Here is a 21,039-nt window from a genome sequence, read left to right as displayed (position 1 = left end):
CAGCTGTGTCTGCTCTGGAAATCCCAGTGTCATTCTCCCTTACTCCCTATCCCAGTGCCTGTGTGCCCTCCTCCTCCATTGCTGTCCCTCACCCAGCTGTAGGACATTCTGAACTAAGATAGGCTTTGGCTTTTTCAGAGACAATTGCTTGAAAACAAAGAAAAAAACAGCAAACCCAAATTAAGAAAATACAGAAAGGGCCGGCCCGTGGCTCACTTGGGAGAGCGTGGTGCTGACAACACCAAGTCAAGGGTTAAGATCCCCTTACTGGTCATCTTTAAAAAAAAAAAAAAAAAAAAAAGACTAAGTACAATTAATTTAACTTACAGGTACAGATAAAATTATAATAATAAATGCAAAATTGTACAATTTTGCAGGATGGAAAAGTTCTGAAGATTGAGTATACAACAATGTAAATATACTTTAACACTACTGAACTGTAAATTTTATTTATTTATTTATTTATTTGTCGTTTTCGTGACGGGCACTCAGCTAGTGAGTGCATCGGTCATTCCTATATAGGATCCGAACCCGCGGCGGGAGCATCGCTGCGCTCCCAGCGCCGCACTCTACCAAGTGCGCCACGGGCTCGGCCCCTGAACTGTACATTTTAAAATGGTTAAGAAGGTCAATTTAATGTTATGTGTGTTTTTCCACACACACACACACACACACACACAAAAAAAACTATGAAAAGAAAAAAAATAATAGGTCTTAGAAAATTTAAACAAATAAATTACATACCTTTTTTCCTTAGGGGGAAAATGCTATTAGGTGTGTAACAATAAACTACAAGGAAAGTATGCAAAATTTGGAATTTCTTTTTGGAGCATGGAATCGCTTATCCATTGTAATTAACTGTGGTAGTAAATAGTCTTTAATCTAAAAGTAAGGGCTGGTTGGTTAGCTCAGTTGGTAGAACATGGTGCTGATAATACTGAGGTCAATAGTTCAGATGCCCGTACCAGCCATCTGCCCCCCAACAAAGGGAGGGCTTAATCTAAAAGTAGTATATAATCATTAAGGAAAATTTGAGTACAAAAAAGTAGGCAAAAGAAAATAATCATTTATAATCCCACTACCAGAACATTACCAGTGTGAACATTCTGATATAGTTCCTTCTGATCTTTTTTCTTTGTGTAGATTTAGGCTCGTCTTTACATATGGTGCTAATGATACTGCATCCAGTCTTGTACTCTGCTTTTGATACTTAATGTTATATCCTAAGCATCAGTTGACTGACTGTCTAGTAATACCTTGAGTGTGTACCATAATTTATTTAGGCATTCTCTTATTGGTGGTCTTTTATGGTTATTTCCATTTCTTTGAATGTTTTTTTTTAACTATTTTTTTTAATAGTGGATATATATTGTAATATTTATATATAAAACAAAGTTTCCCATTTTAACCATTTGAAGTGTTCGATTCAGTGCATTAATTACATTCACAGTGTTGTACAACCATCATCACTATCTAGTTCCTAAATTTTTCATCATCCCAAACAAAAACTCTGTCCATTAAGCAGTAATGCCCCATTACCTCCTCCTCCCAGGCCCTGGTTACCTCCACTCTACTTTTCATCTCTGTGAATCTGCCTATTGTAGATATTTCATATAAGTGAAATCATATAACATTTGTTCTTTGGTATCTGGCTTTTTCACTTAGCATAGTGTTTTCAAGGTTCACCCGTGTGTAGCATATATCAAAACTTCATTCCTTTTTATGGATGAATAATATTCTATTTGTATGTGTATACTACATTTTGTTTATCCATTCATCTGTTGATGGGCAGTGAGGTTGTTTCCATTTTTTGGCTATTAGGAATAATGCTCCTGTGAATGTTGGCATCCCTGTTTTCATTTCTTTTGGGTACGTGCTGAGGAGTGAAATTGCTGGGTCATATGGTAATTCTATGTTTATCTTTTTGAGGAAATGCCAAACTCTTTAATTATAAATACTTTAATTATGAGTAATGCTTAAACGAATTATCTGTATGCATGAAGCTTTTTTGACATTTCCACTTATTTCTTTAAATTCCTTTAGTGAAAATAATGGGTCAAAGCGTATGACAGTTTGAGGCATTATGCCAAGTGCTATCCAAAAGAATTGAACCTCTTTTGCTGCTGCCACAAATGTCTGAGAATGCCCTTGTCACCCAACCAAGATTGCACTCAATATTTCACTGTTCTAAATGTTGGAGAATAACGTTGTTCATCTCTTATGGAACCATAGTCTGGTCACAGAATGGCTTACTTGACATAGCTTCTGATCACCAGCCCTGAGTCCTTCTCCCTTCCATTCTCCCTGTCCTGATGGTAACCCCGCCCAGTCTTCAGGTCCTGTTACATCTAACTTCCCAACTTATCTCTGGTCTATCCCTTTTCTTCCATCTGCCCAGCAATGTGAGATTGATTTGGCTTATAAAAGATGTCCACTTTGCCTCCTCTCCAGAAGACTTAAGGCTTCTGTGGTGACTTCCCACTTTGGCTGATTCTCACAGCTTTTCCTGTCTTTTCCTCCTGTTCTTCTCCAGTTCTACAGCGAGTCGGGCATGCCTACCAAGCACCTTTCGGACAGCGTGTGTGCTGTGTGTGGGCAGCAGATCTTTGTGGACGTCAGTGAAGAGGGCATCATCGAGAACACATATAGGCTGTCCTGCAATCATGTGTATCCTGCCTTGAGCTCCTGGGCCACATCTCTCCTGGGACCTGCATGCTCCAGTTAGGGAGGGAAGGAGGTGGTTGTGACCTGGGGCATGCTGTCTAGACCTTTGAGTGTAGGAGAGCCATAAGAGGGCAAAAACTGCAGCCTTCCTTGCCCTTTCACACAGATTGGACCCACCCTTATGTCAACAGTGGTTATCACCTGGCTAGATCTGAGAGCAGCCTGAGGCTGCACTAGCTGACCCAGGGTTGGACCCTCTGACAGGGTCCCTCTGTGTAGAATCAAAACCCCTGTTCTGAATAACACTTCCAGGATTCAGTGTGTATTTACTTAGCTCCCATTCTGTGCCTGTGGTGGGAGATCCATGTATTAGCTCCATTTTGCCCTATAACAGTCCTGTAAGATAGGGATCATTATCCTCACTTCACATGGGAGGAACAGTCTCAGAAAGAAAGGACTTGCCCAAGATCACACAGCTGATAAGAAGTGAGGCTAGGATTGCAGCCTTTCTCCAGAGCTGGTACACAGGCACCTGGAAGACTGGCACAGGGCTGGTGTACCATCCTGGCTTTCCACCATTTCCCTTGACCATGGTGCTCAGATTCCATGAGTTCTGCATCCGTGGCTGGTGCATTGTGGGAAAAAAGCAGACGTGTCCCTACTGTAAAGAGAAGGTAGACCTCAAGAGGATGTTCAGCAATCCGTATCCTTTGTTTGAGTCCTTGTTGGGAGTGGGTATTGGGAAGAAAGCACTGACTAGTGTTATCCTGCGTTTGGGGCCCCTCCAGGGCCCTCCCTCCTGCCCCCAACCTGGAACATGTCCACCATTCTATTTGGCTTCCGTGCTAGGGAAGTTGGGGGTGGAACATGGGACAGCTTCCCACCTTAATTCTGTATCCCTCAAGGGTAAATTGATAGTAATAGCATCTACTAGTTACTGCTTGCTTGCCTGCTGTGTGCCTGGCACTGTGTTAAATGCTTTACTTGTATTAGCTCATTTGATTCTCCCGCAGCTTTATGAGCCGAATAATATTATCCATATTTTACAAGTGAAATGGTAGAGAGGTTGAATAACTTGTTCAAGACTATGTAACTAATAAGTGATACCTTACCTATGACATGCAGTGCTAGAGACCAGCTCTGTGCCAGTGAAGGGCCTGCAAGAAACAGGGATAGCTGAGGGAACCTCATGTCTCCATCTACTTTCAATGCAGGACCTGTGCTCCTCCGAGCTGCCACTTTCTACCCAACCAACTCTCCCCATTTTGCCTTCACCCTCCTTTTCCTCCTCACAGCCTGTCTATTGGAAAGTGCCCAGCCACTTCTCTGGCCCCACCTTCACTTCCCCTGGGGTCCAGGGACCCAGCTTTCTCCCTTCTGTTCTCCCAGCTGCCTTTTCTGTCTGCTCCATCATTCTCTGTTCTCTCTTCCCTGTACACTAGCTGAGCTACGTGGGAAACACTGTTCCTAGCACACTCCCACAGCCACTGAACAGGAGACTCTGGACTATCCCCTTTCAGGTTCCCTGCTCGGTTCTTCTAGGGCCCAGTTCAGGCACAATTAAGTAACTCCATGACCAAACTGAGGTGTGGGGCTTCCCTTAGCTCAGGACCTGGGCTGAGATGATCTTTCTGATGCCTTTGAAGTGGTTCCCCCACAGTTTCATGAACTTCTCCGTGTGCTTTCCCCAGAGCTGGGCTTTCTAGGCCCCGTCTGCACATCTCTCATCCAACATTTAGATGTAAAGCAAAAGGAAGGGAATTCATCTCCAGGGCCGCTTGGCCTCAGTAGGGTGTTTAGTGCACCTGGATGGGGCCTTCTTGTGAGCCTCTGCCAGGGGTTATCCCCTTACGATTAGCCTCCTGGTCCGTGCTCCCTTCTGGCTCTGTCCTTAGACTCAACCCCTTTTTTGACCTAGAAAACCTTGAATTTTGGACATTAGAAGAACCTTTGAGATTACCTCATCCCACTCTCAGCCTTGTTGCAGCCGTTGTCACATATACATTTACAGCAGCCTTAGGCTATGTTTACTCACACTGGCAGTCCCATCTTAGAGAAAGTGTCACACTGGAGGCCCTCCCTGCATGTTGGCATGGAGAGCAATGCCTCACCTCTCCACCTCTCTCTCATGTCTGTCCTATCTTCCACACCAATCCCGTCTGACCTCCTTCCCCCATTCTCTGTGTTCAGCCCTTCACTCCAACATGGGGAGTTGAGGAGAGGCTAGGTGGGCCCTTCTGGAAAGCAGCTTCCTTTCCTCTAGGCTGTGGAGTAGTTGGAAAGTGTGGGCAGACCCAGGGAGGACCTGGGAAACCCCTCCCACTCATGCTAGCTCAACCATGCAGCTCTTACACATAGCCTCTTTTCTTTAATATACTGACAGCTGGGAGAGGCCTCATGTCATGTATGGGCAACTGCTGGATTGGCTTCGATACTTGGTAGCCTGGCAGCCTGTCATCATTGGCCTGGTGCAAGGCATCAATTACATCCTGGGTCTCGAATAGCAGGAGGAACGTCAGTGAAGAACCCACCCAACCCGCCATGGACCTCAGGGCACTCTTCTTCCTGCCCACAAAGACCTCCTGGGTGGGAAAGACTCAAAGGGGTGCTTGGGCCACTCAGGACCCTTCCGGCTGTGTCCGGGCTGGGGAGGGAGATGATGGAGAGCCAGCCAGTGGGGCTGTCAGCAGTGGGGGGCTTTTTAAAAGAAAACTATTTTGATGAATATATTTAAAAACCTTTTTTATTGTGCAGCATAGGAATTGCCCCCCTCCAGGCCTCACCCTCCCTGCTTGAGCAGGGTGGCAGCAGAGCTGTGACAGTTTGGGTTTAAAGGAAACATCTCACCTCAGGCTGAGAGCACTGGTGGGTTCTAAGGTAGCTGAGACCTCAGCCCACATACTCCCCTTCCCTGCCCTCTGTGGGGCTCAAGCCTGGTACACTCAGTGTAGAAGAGCTAAAGAGCTCAGACTGGTGCCATAGGTGAACGCTGAAGGGTGGGGTGTCTCCCCTCCCCTGCCGTCTGGGACACAGGATGGGTATTGTGTCTGTCTCCCCCTGCCCGGGAGCTATAGGCTGGATAAGGCAAGTGAAACCTCATCTGTGCCACTTCCAACAAGGGAAGTTCTGGGGCCTTGGAATTCATTGAAGACTTGGGACAACTGGAACAACCAGCAACCTGGGTAACCTGCCCCTGAGCAGGGCTGTAGTCAGCCGAGAATAGATGCCATCTATATATAGTTGGGCCATGGGGGCTACTGTTGGCAGCAGTGATTGTGGGCCCCTTTTGCAAGCTGACCCTTCAGCCCAGGAGTGGTGACATGTGCCAAACACCACTGCCACATCACTTCCTTCCTGAAAGCCTGAGTGAGTGTGTGTATGCGCATGCATGTACGTGTATGTGTGCACGCGGGTGGCAGAAGGACTATGACAAATGTCAACTTCTCCATGTTGTCAGATAATGTGCCTTTGAAGCTGGCAGGGGATTCCCAGCCCAGGGAATATCCCTACATGAGCTTCGTCATTCAAGCGTCCCGCCTGGGCCTGACAAAAGGAGTGGTGGGCAGGTGGGAAGAGGGATAAGGCCTAGGTGAGTATGATTGTGAAAAGGGGCTTCCAGGCAGGACCCGGCTCTGGTCCTAGGAGTTTTGGAGAAAGTAGGAGGGCATACAAGGGCCTTCGGCTCTGGATGTCTAGGGAATATGGCCCAATAGGGCCTGCCCCTTCAAGGTCAGCAAGAATCAAGCAGGATCTTGTCACTCCCATCTGAATAAAGCTCCATGAGCTGGGTTGGAAAACTGTACATCCATCTTGCTTTTCGTCTTTCCACCACTGCCCTGCCATCCTCAGGGAGTCTTGCCTTTACTGCCCCTATCTGAGAGCTCAGGTCTGGGGGTGGTTGGCCCTGCCTTTTCTCTATTCCTCTCCCAACATCCCTGGGAGTGGTGGGAAGCTGGGCTCCTGTCCTGTGGCGTAAGGGGCCCTGGGGGATCACTGGGTCTCCTTTCAGACTGAGGTGGCTCTCCACCCTCACTGCCTGTGGCCAGTGCCCTGCCACCACCTGCCTTCCTCAGGGCCATTCTCAACCTTGGTTTCTTTCGCCCAGCTGTAGCTTCCTGTGGTACCCACTGCTCATGCTGCCGTAGGACCATCCTCAGGGGTATGGGGACTGGTCAGAGTGCCCAGGGATCACACTTCTTTTTACTTTTGTCCCCCCTACTGCCACATCAGGCTCATGTGAGAAACTGAGGCCAGCTGAGGGGGCCCAAGGCTCTCTTTTCATACTTAACAGTCCTGAGTCCCATAACCTCCCAGTGGCCCAACTCTGTTCTTGGTTACACTCTGAGATAGAGTCCTATCTCCTCTCCCTGCCATCCCCCACCCGTGTGCCAGTGGACTGTGTCTCTCACAAATCCTAGGCAGCCTTGACTACTAGCTCCTGGACATACTGGTGCTCCTGGAAAGAAATTTCCCCTGAGTCTTGCAGCCTAAGAGCCTCTTGGGCAGGAGGTAAGAGAGAAACTGAGAAGAGGAGAAATGTGAGCTAAATACCTAGAGAAGAGGATGTGACTTTGTCTCCTTTGTCTAAATTAGGAATGTGAATCTGGTTTTTCCACACAAAAAAATTAGGGATTACAGCTGGCTGTGTTCCTGATGCATCCTCTAAACCCAATTCCATCTCCTGGCCTCCCTGGCTCTATTATCAGCTCTCCCATCCTCCTGGTCACAGAAATCACAAACCTCAGACATGCAACTCTGGTCAACACACGGTATATGCATGCGTTGGATCCCCCAGCCCTGGGCTTTCTGCTTCCACAGATACTTGCACAGCCCTGAAAATGAGGGCCTCCTTAGAGTTTGCATCCTAGGTGCCTCACTTGCCTCACCCTAGACCTGGCCCTGCCCCAGCCCCAGCGCATTTGTCCCATCAGTGACCAGATTAACATATATATATATATATTTTTTTTTAAAAAGATGACCGGTAAGGGGATCTTAACCCTTGACTTAGTGTTGTCAGCACCACGCTCAGCCAGCGAGCTAACTGGCCATCCCTATATGGGATCCGAACCCGGGGCCTTGGTGTTCTCAACACCGCACTCTCCCGAGTGAGCCACGGGCTGGCCCCAGATTAACATATTGATAGCCTCTCCTGCTGCTGGAGTCGGGGCTGGACCATGCTGCCTCTTCCCCGGGAAGTGCCCTCCCCTCCTCTTGGGGCCAGCTCTCTGGAGCTTGTGTCCCAAGTTCTCAGTGTGGCTGTGAGAGTTCCTGTGGACAGGGCAGTAGGTGCTCTTGACATGTGTCCCGTGGCGTGGCTCATGTGAGCTAGACACAGCTGGACTGGGCCTTGGAGCTCCCAGAAGGGAGCTTCTGAAAAGTGAGGCCTTTTAGGGACTTCTCTGGAACCTAGGCCTGTAGCTCTGGCCAGAGGGGCTAGGACGAGAAAAGTGAGGAGGAGGTGTGGGTGTGGCGTGACACAGCTGACCCTGGGGATGGTGTTTGGGGCAGTGGGGAGCCTGAGAAAGGCCAGGATGTGGATTGTGGATGAGCTGGTATGGCACTGAGCCTGAAATGGTCAAAATTATCCAACCTGAGGTCCCCAGTGCCTGGGAAGGTTATCCTCTTGAGTATCTGTGTGAATGTGAAGAGAAAGCAGAGGCCTGCTTATACAGACCTGGAGGCCTGGTCTGAAGAATGGATGTGGATACTAAAGTCCCGACCCTTGGCCAGGACGGGAAAATTGATCTGTGAGAGACTCTCCTCTAGTTCATACCCTTGGTGACCCTGGGAGGGGTGGAGGGTTTAAAGATCCCAGTCTGATAGAATCTGGAGAGTAGGGGGCTTGGGAGTTAACAGGAAGGTTTCTGGCCACTGTGAGCTTTGGCTCAAGAAGAGGTGCAGCAGCTGCCTTCTGTTAGTGCCTACTGTGGATTCCCCAGTTAGAATTAAAGTGAAAGTGAAATAGAGAGTGGTGGGCGGTCCTTTCCCAGAAGGATTTCACTGCATCCTGCCTTTCCCAGAACCAGCTTGGACAGTGGAGTGAGCATTGCCTCTCTATGACTAGGTAAGTTCCTGGTCCCTCTTTGGGTCTCAGTTTCTCTATACCTAATGAAGAGGTGTGTTTGGATTAGATAACCGTCATACTATTAATGGTAATAAGAGCTAGGGTGGGGGAAGATTGTCACTAGATGATCTCCCAGCTTTGTTTCTAAGTGCTGAAAGGGCCTATGCTAGATGCCTGTTCTCTAGGAGTTATCAGTTGGGACGGAAGGACAGTATCAAACTATAGAGGGGCTGTGGAGTTGAAAGGAAAAAGCACCACACACATGTCTGGGATCTAGGTGAGCTTCTGAGAAAATGTGGGAGAAGTAGGTCGTCATTCTCTCCTCCTCCAACTTTCCCCAGAGAGGAGGAAGTGGTCACAGATATATAGAGCCAGGCTCACCAGTTCCTGACACATGCATCATGACCATGAGACAGAACTGGACACCAGGTGGGGCATGGGGCTATGCATGGGCAGGTGGGGTGGGGTCTGTGAACAGAACGGAGCAGTGTGGCTAACCCTGAGCCTTCACCCCCAGGTGGACTCCACCAACCCAACTGTATTATTGCTTTAAACACCTATCCAGATGCTGTGGCTCTGGCTCTGTTCCAAAGTTGCTCTGTGCTCCATTTAAAAGGGCTAAGGGGTGGGGGCTGAGGGGCCCTTCTACTCCCTCTGATTTCCTGGCCAGAGCCCAGGAAAATCTGGGCTGGAGTTACATCCTTAATCAGGCAGCAACTCCAACTCCAGTCAAGGTAGGAGCCAGGATGCTGAGCATTACCAGGCAGCTGCTGAGTTCTGTGACTCTCCTTTCCTCAGATCCCAGTCCACTGTGGGTCCTGTTCCTGTGTGCCCACATCGTCACTCTCCTGACCAGAGCCACACCTCTACCTCAGCCCATTGCAGCTGCCACTGCCTCAGCTGGGAACGCCAAGGACCCCTGCCCCTTCCAGCCCCCAGTGCTCCCAGCAGCTAAGTGGTGCCCAGCATTGGAGGTGACCTGGCCAGAAGCGGAAGTGCCACTGAGTAAGGAGTAATTATGATGGGGGTCCAGGAGGGCACAGGGGTCAGAGGGCAGGGTATGGGCACAGAGGGTTGAAGGGTTGGGTTGACTCCTGAGTGCCCCTCTCTCGGTGCCACCTTATGCCAGGTACTGCCAGCCAGGCCAACTTGGCCAAGTGCTCACCATTCTTCTTCCACAACCCAGCAGCATGCATGGGTGTGGGCTCAGGGCCCAGCTCCCAAGATACCCCTTATCAAAAGCAACAGAGAGAGCTCAGAAGGAATGGTCAGAGGATCTCCAGGAGCCTTGATCACAATTTACTACATAGCCCAGCCCCTCCTCCCGGATTCTGCTTGTCCTCTGGTCCTCAGAGGGGCAGCAGCCTGCTAGAGCTGCCTCCTTGGCCTGGGCTCCTGCAGTAACAGAGTTGGGCACCAAAAAAGGTCCTCCTGAGGAAACAGGCTCAGAAGAGGAGTCAGCACATGAGCCAAGGACCCTTCCTCACAGTTCCCATGCTCAGGCCCAGGGCCTCTCTTGTAGACAATTGCACTTCCCCTTTAATGGACTTTCCTGCCTAGTGATGTACACAGCAGTACTCCAGGTTCCTGATTCTGGGGACTGCGGGGAGGTGGCAGGGTGGGCAGGGCAGAGCCTGGCAGAGGGGAGGGCCTGTGTATAGAAGGGCTAACAGCTGTATGTGTCCCTAGATGGAACGCTGACCTTGTCCTGTACCGCCTGCAGCCGCTTCCCCTACTTCAGTATTCTCTACTGGCTAGGCAATGGTTCCTTCATCGAGCACCTCCCAGGCCGGCTGCAGGAAGGCAACACCAGGTGAGGGTCGCAGCAGTTACACTGGCCGGCGGGAGGGAGGTCCCCTTCTGTGGCTCTCTCATGACCTTTCCCTCCCCTCTGCGCCAGCCGGGAGCATGGGAGCACAAGCACCCAATTGTGGAGGGCCTTGGTGCTGGAGGAGCTGAGCCCCACCTTGCGCAGCACCAACTTCTCCTGTGTGTTCGTGGACCCTGAACAAGTTGTCCAGCATCACATCATCCTGGCCCAGCTCTGGGTAAGGAACCTGAGGGAAGGCCTCCAGGGACAGGAGCTCTGCTTCTGTGTGTGGAGGAAAGGGTGGGCTCTGCCAGAGCAGCCTCCAAGCTAATGCTCCCTTGAGGTGGAGACAAAAAGGAACTTAAGAGCCGGGCATGGGAGGCATAGCATGGAGGAAGGTGACAAGAGATGTCCCTCCATTCCTTGGCTCTGATCCTTATCTGCCTTTATATCCCCAGGCTGGGCTGAAGACAGGCTTGCCCCCCACTCAAGCCCCACCCTCCAGCCAAAGCCCAGGGCCAGCAACAGCACCACCTTGACCAGAGCCTGAGAACTCCCTACCTGGAATGTGAACGGTCTCTGCCCACAGGCTGTGCAGGCGAGCAGCTCATCCTCCCTGACCACTCCCTGCTGTCCCCTCCTTTGCTTTAGTTCTCCCCTCACACCAATTCAGACGAGACTAGAAAATCACTACTGTTTCCTTAATGCTTCCTCCTCCTGCCTGCTATTCTCTGTCCACTCACCTGATTAGCTTTTGTAATGTCCTGGTCGTCACACTGGTCTTATGCTCAGAAACTTCCAAGACCTGTCAGTGCCTTAGCCTCACTATCAAGGGCCCTGCCTACACCTCCAACATGACTTTCCAGAAGCCTACAAGTATCTTCCTTGCTTAGACAACTCCCTCCTGCGCCTTTGCTCATTTGGTCCCCTCTTCCTCACCATCCCAGCAGGTGAATTCTGCAGCCTGGCTGAAACGCCCCCTCTTCAGAGAAGTCCACACTCTGCACTGACTGACTTCATGTTGTTTTCTTTTCTTTTTACTCTAATGGACTGTACCAGGGAAAGGAAGAGGGCAGTGACTACTTCTGATCCATAACTGTATCTGTCATACCTAGCAGGGCCCACAGTGGGTCCTCATAAAGTACTGTTCAGTGGAAGCGTTTTGACATCTGCTCAGTCATTTAGGCCTCAGTTCACTCACAGGAACTATGCCTGTCCCAGGAGGGAGTTATGGGAAGAGAGGGACTGCCACTGGCAAGCTAAAGACAAAACCAGACTCAGGGGAACACAGGCCAGAAATTGAGTATGGGAAGATCCTGGAGAAAATGTGTTCCCAAGAGGAAGGAATGGATGAAAGAAGGGAAGTGTCTGGAAGACTCCGCAGGGACAAAGGTAGGTAATGAAGAGCCCAGAGATCCCTCTTTTTGTCACACAGATCAAGGCAGCTCACCACTCAAGGGAGAAAAATAGACTTTATTTACAAGTAATAACATTTAGAAAAGATCCATCCCTGGCCCTTAAAAACCTTCCCATCACTCCAAATTCCATCCCAGTGCAAGTCTGGGGAAGGTGGGGTGTGGTCTGTTGCTGAAGGTCCCCCCCCCCCCAAAAAAAAGACACAGAGCCCATCTATCCTAGAAAAGAGCATCCTCTGGGCACCTATGCCCTTGGATGGACGGGAGCACCTGGGTGTGGGTGCTCCCACCTGGCCATGCCCAGTCCTGGACTTCAAGAGCAAGGGTCCCTGCTAGGCCCAGCCACCAGGAGCAGCAGGAAGCAGGGCCTGCTCCTCCAATGGTCCCTTCTAGATCCAGAGGCTGAGAGGAAGACTGCCTGGGCCCGAGGACCCAGTCACTCAAAGCCAGCCTCAAATCTGGCTGTGATGAAGTGACTTTGCTCTAAGAAAAAATCAGGAGGCAAGGTAGAGAGAGCACCCACACTGTCCAAGTTCCAGGCCTCCTGGGCCAGCTCTGAGAAGGTGTCTAGAGAAGATGCTGAAGGTCCAGGTGCCAAGGTGCAGGCAGGCATCACTGTCTCTAGGGGTTTGGTCACCATTGGCCTGGGAGCTGAGAGAAGGCACTGAGAGGGACAGTAGAGAAGGACCAGGCGAGGTCAGCCACAGGGACACAGGTGGGGCCACTCACTGGTACCGGCCCTTTAGTGCTTTGCCTGAAAGAGACACACAGTCACGGTGCCAGATATTACTCATGATGCCAGCCTGCTTCCTGCTCCCACACACACCTGGGATCCCCTGCTTTGTGAGCCCTGGACACATCTAGCTCCGGGTTGCCAGTTGCTGGCTATGCCTAAGAAGCTCTGGGTGTTCTCAGTGGGAATAGGGACATCTGTCTCCTCTCTTCAAGAATGAACAGCTAACGAGGACAGGGGACACCTTCTCTTAACCCCCTCCCAACCTCCAGTGGCCTAGCTTAGCCCTACCTTGGATGCCACCCTATGGGCTGGTCTGGGGGAGGTGCCCATACTCTCAGCAGATTTCCCTCCCCACTCCCAGCCAGTGCCTCCACCTTGCCCTTGGCCCGAGGGGTGGCAGTGAAGGCAGCACCAGTGGCAGTGCCGGCTGTGGTGGTAGCAATGCGTGGAGAGCGGCGGGTTCCACTGCGGGTGTTGGGGGAGGCCTTGGACGGGGCCTTCTTTGAGGCCCCCCGCCGCAGAAGGCTATTCCCCAGCTTCTTGGGCGTGTTGAGGATGCTGAAGGCCATTGACTGGCGCCGGTCAGCCTGTGGGGGAGGGTCTGTCAGACTGGAAAATCCACCGCTGCATTCCCAGGCTAGCCTGCTGCCCCAGTGTTCTGCAAGCAAGCTCCAGTAGGGCCTCCCCTCAGCCCCCTTTACCCACAGGCTAACCTGCTTAACAACAGCTGGAGCCGCTTTCTTCTGGGCCTCACTAATGCTCTGTTTGCGTCCTTCATGTCGGTCCCGGGGAGTCATGGGGCGTGGGAAACAGCTGGTGGCCTTCTTCGACTACGAGGAAGAACACAAGCAGACAGTGGCAAGACAACACATCCCAAGCCAGATCATCTTGGCCTCTAAGAGCCAAGTGAACCTTGCAAGTCATCTTGTACAACCTGCTCCCCTCCCCACCTCTGAGCCAGAGGCCTCCTTTCCCACCAGTCCCCATCCATGCATTAGGCCCTTGGATAGAAGGCTCCTCTTTAATCCACTTTTCAAACTTGGTGAGCTGGGCCTGACCTGGGCACAGTGCTAGGTAGAACAAAGCACAGGAGCCAAAGTCGCCTACCTCGGGGGTGTCAGGGCCCTGGTGGGGCTCTGAGGAGACCCGTTTGCGCTGCTGCCGGGTGGTGATGCCAGTGCCCTCAGCTATCTGGGTTGGCTGAATGCTGGCTCGGCGCAGGGTCTCCTGGGGGTCTCCGGTTTTCATCTCCTCATCCGTGATGGTGCCCAGGCTCAGGGAAGGCTGCCCGGGGTGGAAGAAGCAGTCAGCAGACCCCAGTTATACGGAGGAGGAACAAGAACTGGGGCTTCCCCAGAACTCTCTGCACTTGCCTGGAGCAGCTGGATCCTTCCTACCTCACAAGGCCCCCGCCTTCCAGTTCTCTTCTCAACCTACAACCTGGACAAATGGCCCCACAAAGAGCAGTCCCAAGCAGACTCCTCTCAGCTCTTGCCCACCCACAGTGACATCACCCTCAGCTCCCCACTGCTGGCTCTTCCATCTGGAAGCATGAGAAGGTCACCCTCCTCAGCAGGTGGCACTAGGGTGGGAGGCCCAGCACAGTGACCCCAGGGCTCACCCTGGACTCCAGGGGATAGCAGGTCTTCAAGTGTGGGGGGCATACTCGGTTGCGCTGCTGCAACTCTGCAATGCGGTTCCAATCATCCAGCTGCTCAGGCTCATCCTGGCAAGTGCCCATGTAGAAGCTGTTCCTTCCTGTGGAGGGCAGGGAAGTTGCAGCAAATGGGGCTAGAGTCAGCAGGTTGCCCACTGGCCCTGACGTCTTGCCAGCCTCCCACCAACCCCATGGGCTTCAAGCCCAGTACAGCAGAGTCCGGCTGTGATGTAGGTACAGGAGTGGAGCACATGGTCCACCTCTACCATGGGGGCTTGCCCACTGCTGTCTCCCTGGGGAGGTGAGAAGAGGTCACTTGCAAAGACTGACTACATCTTATTTATCTGCTAAGGCGTGGTGACCAAGAGAAACTAATTAAGGGCCTGGAATTGATACCCAGTGGGTCCCTGGAGCCCAAAGGGCAAGAGCCTCCAAGAAGAGTCTGGCCAGCCTGGCCCCTTCAGCAGCCCATCACTGCCCGAGAAGGGGCCTGGATGACTCCCAGTGCCGAAGTGTCATTGTCATGCTGGGAATCCTAGGCCCCTTATGTGAGCATCCTTGGTTCATTCTGGCTGAGATTACTCCAGCACAGCCCCTCGATGGACAGGCAAGGCCATGAGACTGCAGGGAGGAGGAGCACATAGTGCTGGTGCTGGCGCTGTAAGGTAGCAAGAAGTCCAGCCTTGGATTTGTAAAAGCTTGCTTCTTCCCTATGCCAGGATCCACTTCCAGTCTAATTTTTGGGTGTGGTAATTCCCTGCAGTCTTCTCACCTGGAGGGGCCCCACTGGATACCCCAGCCTGGGAGCGACGAGCAGAGCTGCGAGTGGTAGGCCGGTAGCCAGGAAGGCTGAGCAGAGCTGAGTTGCCATCATCGGGAGAGCCCAGGCGGGCCAGGGACTGGGTAGAGGAGGTGGCTCGCAGGCTGGCCTGGGAAGCAGGTGCAGACTGCGTGCTGTAGAAAGATGAATTGGCGCTGTCTGGCTCCTCCACATCTAGCTTCTGGAAGAGAGAATGAATGTGCTGCAGTGGGATGGGACTGGACACTATGAGAAAGTCTCCCATTGCCCTCCTGAAGCCCCTACATCCCAGGACATGTCTGCACATGTCCCACACTGTTTTGCAAGGGTCCTTAGCTTGCACACCTTCGAGAAATGGGCCTTGTTGCCAGAAGCCCTCACAAAGTGCTGAGGTTGTTGAGACACTTTTGGATCCACTTTTTCATTGTCTATTAACATACTTTGAAGGAGGGAAGGCAGAGTGTTCTCAGCCCATTTTAGAGAAGAGATACAAAGAAATGAAATGACTAGCCCCCATTTATACAGCTAAGAAAGTGGCAGAGCTGGGGCTGGAACCTGTCTCCTGAGCTATACAGTCACGCTCATTCCACAGCCTCTGCTGTCCCTCAGAATAAGCTTCCCAAGGCCCCAACCATGTTCTATAACTTCTCCAGCTTCTTGGTAGCAGAGGGCAGCCCACACATAGAGGTCCTCCCTTCTGCACCAGAGGTACCTCTCTTCTCCCCAACCTCTTCCTTGAGATGTGGAAGCAAGAGCCCACAGCCTGGTAAGCAGGCCACTGGGCAGCCACAGTGCAACTCAGCTGCACAGGGGGGTGCTGGGAGGCCCAGGATGCGTTGCAACTTCCTGTATTCTCTCCCTTCAGCCTGCACAGGTTCAGTGCTACACGTGGAGGGGACGCTAGCCTTAGAGTCAGGAGACAGGGGTGGAATTTCAGCCCTGCCCTTTTCTACAGAGGAGGTCCTGAGCAAGTCACTGCCCTTCTCAAGATCTCAGCTTTCTTATATGGACTGCTCCTGACTGAGGATCCCTTGAGAGGAAGTGGGCATTACTGGCCTGCAGCCTCACTCCCAGTAGCCTGACCTTGGTCATGGTGATGTTGATGATTTGCGTGGTGCGCCGACGAGCAGAGCGGGTCTTACGGCCCGAGTCCAGGAAGACGTCCCCCAGGGAGTCCAGGCTGCTCTCCAGGGGAGCCTGACCCCGAGCAGGGATGGGGGTGAAGTAGAGACTCTCCAGGGATTCTACCTTGGGGGGCAAGCGCTGGGAGATGGGTGAGGCTGGCTCTCCAGGGACGCTGGTGCCATCTGGTTGGGTACGAGGCAGCTTGCTGTGGAAAGGAAACCTGCTGAAGTGCGGTTCCTGGGGCTAGAAGACATTTTGTCCATCCCTTTATTCCAAAGTGACCATTTCCTACACTTATTATGAGCAGATGAGCTTAAGCTCCCTATCTTTCTGATTTTTCAGAGGTATCCAGGACAGCCCTTGACCTGGGCCCTCCTTTCAATCTACTTCCATGCCTTCTACTACCTCCATACTGGCAATTCCCAGATCTCTGCCGTGGCCCAGACCCTGCTCTCCAGACAGACCAAGATATCCAATCTCCCCAGGCATCCCTGCATGCCCTCAGCTACTCCACAATGAACATCTCCCAAATGAAGCCCATTTGTCTGTTCTTCCCCTGAATCTCCACCCAGGCCCCCAAGCCATGAGCCCGGGTACAATCCTACCTCCATCCCTGTCCTACTAAGCCCAAGCACCATGCCTCCTGAATAACTGTCCTAACCCCACCCTCTCCATGCTCATGTCCTTCCTTGGTCCACCTCACCTCCTCTCACCTAGACTTATGGTGTCTGAGAGAGGCAACAGAGTGGTGGCAAGCAAGGACTTGAGCCAGGCTGCCCAGGTTCAAACCCCAGCTCCACCACCGTGGGACTTTGGGCAAGTGATTGCCCCTCTGTGCCTCAGTTTCATCTGTTGAAGGAGATATAATAGAACCCACCTCAGAGAGTTGTTGGGGATAAATGAATTAGTTGCAACTGTTACAGCAATGTCTGGCACATAGTAAGTGCAACATACATGTTTATTTAATAAAAGCAATAAATGTGTTTCTAGTCCTAATTTCTGCACTGGCTGTCAGAATAATCTTTCCAAGATGCAAATCTAACCGTGTACTCCTCAGTTTCAAAACATTCTGAGGTTCCTTGATGCCTTTAGGATCATGTCTGAACACCAGCCTCCAAGGGGGCCTTGAGCCTTCCCAAACCTCACATTCCTGCCCAGCCAGGCTTTTTCCTGTCTTTGCTTGCGCAGTCTCCTCTGTCTACCTGATGCACACACCTAAAGATTCTTTCAAGATCCTGCAGGAGCGACAGCCACCACAAAGCCTTTCCTGACCTCTTGCTTTTTTTTCTCCCACTATGCCCTAAACAAACATCTAGCATAACACCTGTAATACTTTTTCTGTATTCCTCTCCTCTAAGAATAAACTTCCAGAGGGCAAAGGAACCACATCTTAGTTATTTCACTAGCCTCACTGCCCAGGATATAGCCTAATAAAGAGCAGGCCCTCAGTGAACAACAGACTCAGGGAGGAAGGGTGCCTCCTGACCTGGTGATACTGAGTGGAGTCCCCTCCTCACAGCTCAGATCCAAGCTGTCAATACTCAAGTCCAGCTGGGGCTTAGCCTGGGGCTCACGGCTTTTTAAGGCATCTGTTGCCACCTGGAATTTGCCCAGATCTCGAAGCTGCTGGTCTGCATGGGCAACCTGAGAAGGAGAGGGCCATGAGGATTATAAAAAAATGCCTAAGGCGGGAGTGGCCAAGGACAGGAGGGCACAGGGGTCCAACAGGACAGGGATGAGGCAAATCTCTCCAGCCAGTCTTACCTGTGCCTCCAGGCTGCGCACCTGGGCAGTAAGGTGGCGGCAGGTCTGTTCAGCCTCTTTGGTCTTCAGCCCGGCCTGCTGCAGCTCATGGCCCAGCTGTTCGGCTTCAGCCCGCAGCTCCTTGTTTTCCTTTTGCAGCTGCTCCAAGCCCCGCAGCTGCTCCTGTAGCTCTTGGTTCTGCTGCTTCTTGGCATCGTAATGGGTCTTGGCTTTTTCCATCTGTGTAGGCAGACGGAGGTGGGGTGGGGTGGGGTAGGGTGGGGGGTGGGAGTGAGGCAGAGGCTGGAGGGCAGGAAGAAGTGCAGAGTAGGCCAGGGCTGGGCTTCTCACCTGCAGTTTGTAGTGCTCAGCTGCCTGCTCCCTCTGGCTCAACTGGGCCTGCAGCTCATTCAATTGGGCCTGAAGGCGTTGGGCCTCCTGCTGGCTCTCGCCTCCCTGGGCCTGGAAAGCCTGAGAAGAAAGGCTAATCAGGGAGGCCAGTCTGGCTGCTTCACCCAAATCCACTGACCTGCCCTAGCTGCTTGAGCTCCATAAGTGTTTCAGACTCCTGCATATTCTCTCAGGATGCTGAAAAAAATCCTTTTACCCCACCCCCACCCCAAATACATACAGTCCCCCCAACCACAACCTACTGAAATACTGCACATCTTTCAAGTTCACATTCTGTCGGAGCTTTCCCTGACCAGCTCATGCCATCTGCTTGCTCTCTGACAGAGTTCTGACTGCCCTATCTTTGCCTTCACAAAATGGCTCATCCTCTTTCCATGTGCACACAGTCAGGAGTTAAGGCAAACAGATGATCAGGGAACACCTGGGTACAGAGCATAGAGCTAGGCACTTGCATGTAAACTGAGAACACGTGAACTCATTTCTCCTCAAAACCACCAAGAAGTACCATTAACCTCATTTCAGAGATGAGGAAACTGAGTTCAGAGATTTAAGCAAATTGACCAGGTCACAGTGACTAAAATGGAAGAGTAAGATTTGAACTTGGTCCACCTAACTCCAAAGCCTGTTGGGGCTCATTTGTGATGCCAGCAATGCCTCCTATCCAGATCATAACTCCTTAAGAGCAGGGCTTGGGTCTAATTCTCCAACTACCTGCAATACCAGCAAGTGCTTGGTTTGCTGTAATACTGAATAGGAGCATCCTGTCCTTGCCTCTCCTATATCTCCTAGCACAGGGCAGGCCCCCAAAAGGAGCACAATGAACATCTGTTTATCACATAATCATGACATGGTGTGGAGCAGGTGGAAGGTGAGCAGGAGAAATGAAGCTCTGAGCTCCCAACTCTTGAAACCCACCAGGGCTTTAGCCAGTCCCAGTGCCACTTTTGCCCAATTCCTTTGCCTCTGACTAAAGGCTATGAAGCCTAGAATAGCAAAAAGCAAATATTAAGCCAAAGAAGGTAACATAGTTGAAAGCATTAATATTATTAAGTTATACTGTGATATTCAGTGTCATTGACACTCTTACCCCTTGAGCCCAGACTAGACCAGTGCTGTCCAGGAGAACCTTCTGTGAAGATGGGATGTTCTGTATCTGCGCTGTCCAATATAGTAGCCATTAGCCACACATAGCTATTGAGCAGGTGAAATGTGGCTAGTGTGAATGAAGAACTGAATTTTTAATTTTATTTAATTTTAATTAAATTTAAATAACCACATGTGACTAGTGGCTGCTGTAGGGGACAGTGAAGAGCTAGAGGGATGGGAACCACGCGGGTCTTCCCTTGAGAGCTCCCAGAAGGCACATGTGGGGGCTCCTGAGCCACAGGCACACCTCCCAAGGCTGCTAGGCACCGAGGTCCTCTGTCACCACACCCACCACAGCCCAAAGGCTTAGAGAACTGCCCCATATCACCCCCTCCGCCCCGTCCTCTCTCAGGTGCCAAAGGCCATGCCAATTCCCCAAGTGTCCCACCTTCAGCTTCTGCTGCTGCACCTTGCTGGCTTGGTCACAGTCAGCCAGCTTCTTACTCAGTTCTTCCACCTGGGGAGGGAAGAGGAACACAGAAGACTCAGGAGGCCTTCCCTTGGATATCCAGATAAATAATAGGGTTTCCCCAGACTAGTATTCTCAGTGTTCCTAGAAGAAGAAACTCAGGCCCTTTCTCTGGCCTCCAGTTAGAGAACTACCTGCTGCTCAGGCTGGTTAGCAGGGCCTGAGTGAGGCAACCCAACATGTAGATGTTGCCAGGGCCACCTGCCCATAGTCACCTCCATCACAGCCTGCAGAGACAGAGCCCTGCCCAACCCCTGCAGCCACCAGGATTGGCAGAATTGACACCAGGGAGCTGACACCTCACCTTGCTGTTGCCACCACTCCCCAGCCCCAATCCTCCAGGTTGGGGGTAGGAATAGGGGACCTGGTCTATAAGTCTAGCAGAGATATTCAACGAGTACTCATCCTTCCCTCCTCCCAGAAACTGCCAAAGCAAAAGCCCACAGATGCTCAGACCTCTTCCCCATATCCACAGGCCATTAGGGCTGATGCTAGCAGTGTGGCCACTGTGTTTAGTACTGGGGGAACAGACAACTGGAAGACAAGAGCAGGGGCAGCACACATACTCCAAGCTCATCCCACTCCCACAGAGAGTGAGAGCACAGGGAGGCAGGGGACGGGAGGAAATGTAACAGCCACAAGCACCCCTGTCTTCTCCAGGCATTGTGGGAGTTCAAGCATGACTGGGCAGCAGAGGGAAGAGGCAAGGGCTCCATTGCTAACTGTTTGCTATTCAGTTTGATTGTCCATCATCTCAGGCTCCTTGGAGGAGAGTCCAACTCCTCAGCAGGCCTGAATTGACTAGACAGGAGGGTGGAGGAGAAAGGGAGCTCCCACTAAACACCAGCGCTATGGCCTTGATGTCTCGGGCAGCACAGAAACATCCTTGTGAGGGAGAGACAGTCAGACCATGTGACCCCTATCTGGTACAGACCCTTCTGCTCCTCTCAACCTTGGCCTTCCTGCTCTAGACATCTCTGTGCCATGCTCAGGGTGATGG

At 51.6% G+C, this 21,039-nt stretch overlaps 3 protein-coding genes across 11 annotated transcripts in view; 2 read left to right on the top strand and 1 right to left on the bottom strand.

The window, feature by feature from the left end:
• Nucleotides 1-6,459, top strand: part of RNF121 (ring finger protein 121) — a 75,296-nt gene extending 68,837 nt beyond the window's left edge. The window contains exons 7-9 of one of the 3 annotated variants that reach the window (XM_063094194.1): nt 2,534-2,667; nt 3,266-3,367; nt 5,048-6,457. In XM_063094194.1, the coding sequence (XP_062950264.1) occupies nt 2,534-2,667; nt 3,266-3,367; nt 5,048-5,168 (357 nt within the window). In that variant the 3' untranslated portion in view covers nt 5,169-6,457. Of the gene's footprint in view, nt 1-2,533; nt 2,668-3,265; nt 3,368-5,047 lie in introns of all 3 variants that reach the window. The other 2 variants (XM_063094195.1, XM_063094196.1) reach the window with 2 other exon arrangements.
• Nucleotides 6,460-8,699: 2,240 nt separating this feature from the next.
• On the top strand, nt 8,700-17,133 carry IL18BP (interleukin 18 binding protein). The gene is made up of 7 exons (XM_063096021.1): nt 8,700-8,728; nt 9,070-9,157; nt 9,527-9,733; nt 10,418-10,541; nt 10,629-10,776; nt 10,997-11,930; nt 16,613-17,133. The coding sequence occupies exons 2-6, from the start codon at nt 9,130-9,132 to the stop codon at nt 11,075-11,077; spliced, it is 588 nt and encodes a 195-aa protein (XP_062952091.1). The 5' UTR covers nt 8,700-8,728; nt 9,070-9,129; the 3' UTR covers nt 11,078-11,930; nt 16,613-17,133.
• Nucleotides 11,992-21,039, bottom strand: part of NUMA1 (nuclear mitotic apparatus protein 1) — a 74,290-nt gene continuing 65,242 nt past the window's right edge. For 5 of the 7 annotated variants that reach the window (XM_063096015.1, XM_063096017.1, XM_063096016.1 and 2 more), the window contains 11 exons: nt 19,959-20,027; nt 18,365-18,484; nt 18,035-18,253; nt 17,757-17,914; nt 16,229-16,475; nt 15,119-15,347; nt 14,311-14,447; nt 13,797-13,973; nt 13,403-13,519; nt 13,064-13,276; nt 11,992-12,707 (listed from right to left, as the gene is read on the bottom strand). In XM_063096015.1, the coding sequence (XP_062952085.1) occupies nt 12,696-12,707; nt 13,064-13,276; nt 13,403-13,519; nt 13,797-13,973; nt 14,311-14,447; nt 15,119-15,347; nt 16,229-16,475; nt 17,757-17,914; nt 18,035-18,253; nt 18,365-18,484; nt 19,959-20,027 (1,698 nt within the window). In that variant the 3' untranslated portion in view covers nt 11,992-12,695. The remainder of the gene's footprint in view (nt 12,708-13,063; nt 13,277-13,402; nt 13,520-13,796; nt 13,974-14,310; nt 14,448-15,118; nt 15,348-16,228; nt 16,476-17,756; nt 17,915-18,034; nt 18,254-18,364; nt 18,485-19,958; nt 20,028-21,039) is intronic. The other 2 variants (XM_063096018.1, XM_063096020.1) reach the window with 2 other exon arrangements.

The sequence above is a fragment of the Cynocephalus volans genome, chromosome 4 (genome assembly GCF_027409185.1).
Source record: "Cynocephalus volans isolate mCynVol1 chromosome 4, mCynVol1.pri, whole genome shotgun sequence".
NCBI lineage: Eukaryota > Metazoa > Chordata > Mammalia > Dermoptera > Cynocephalidae > Cynocephalus > Cynocephalus volans.
This window is presented reverse-complemented; position numbering and strand designations above follow the sequence as displayed.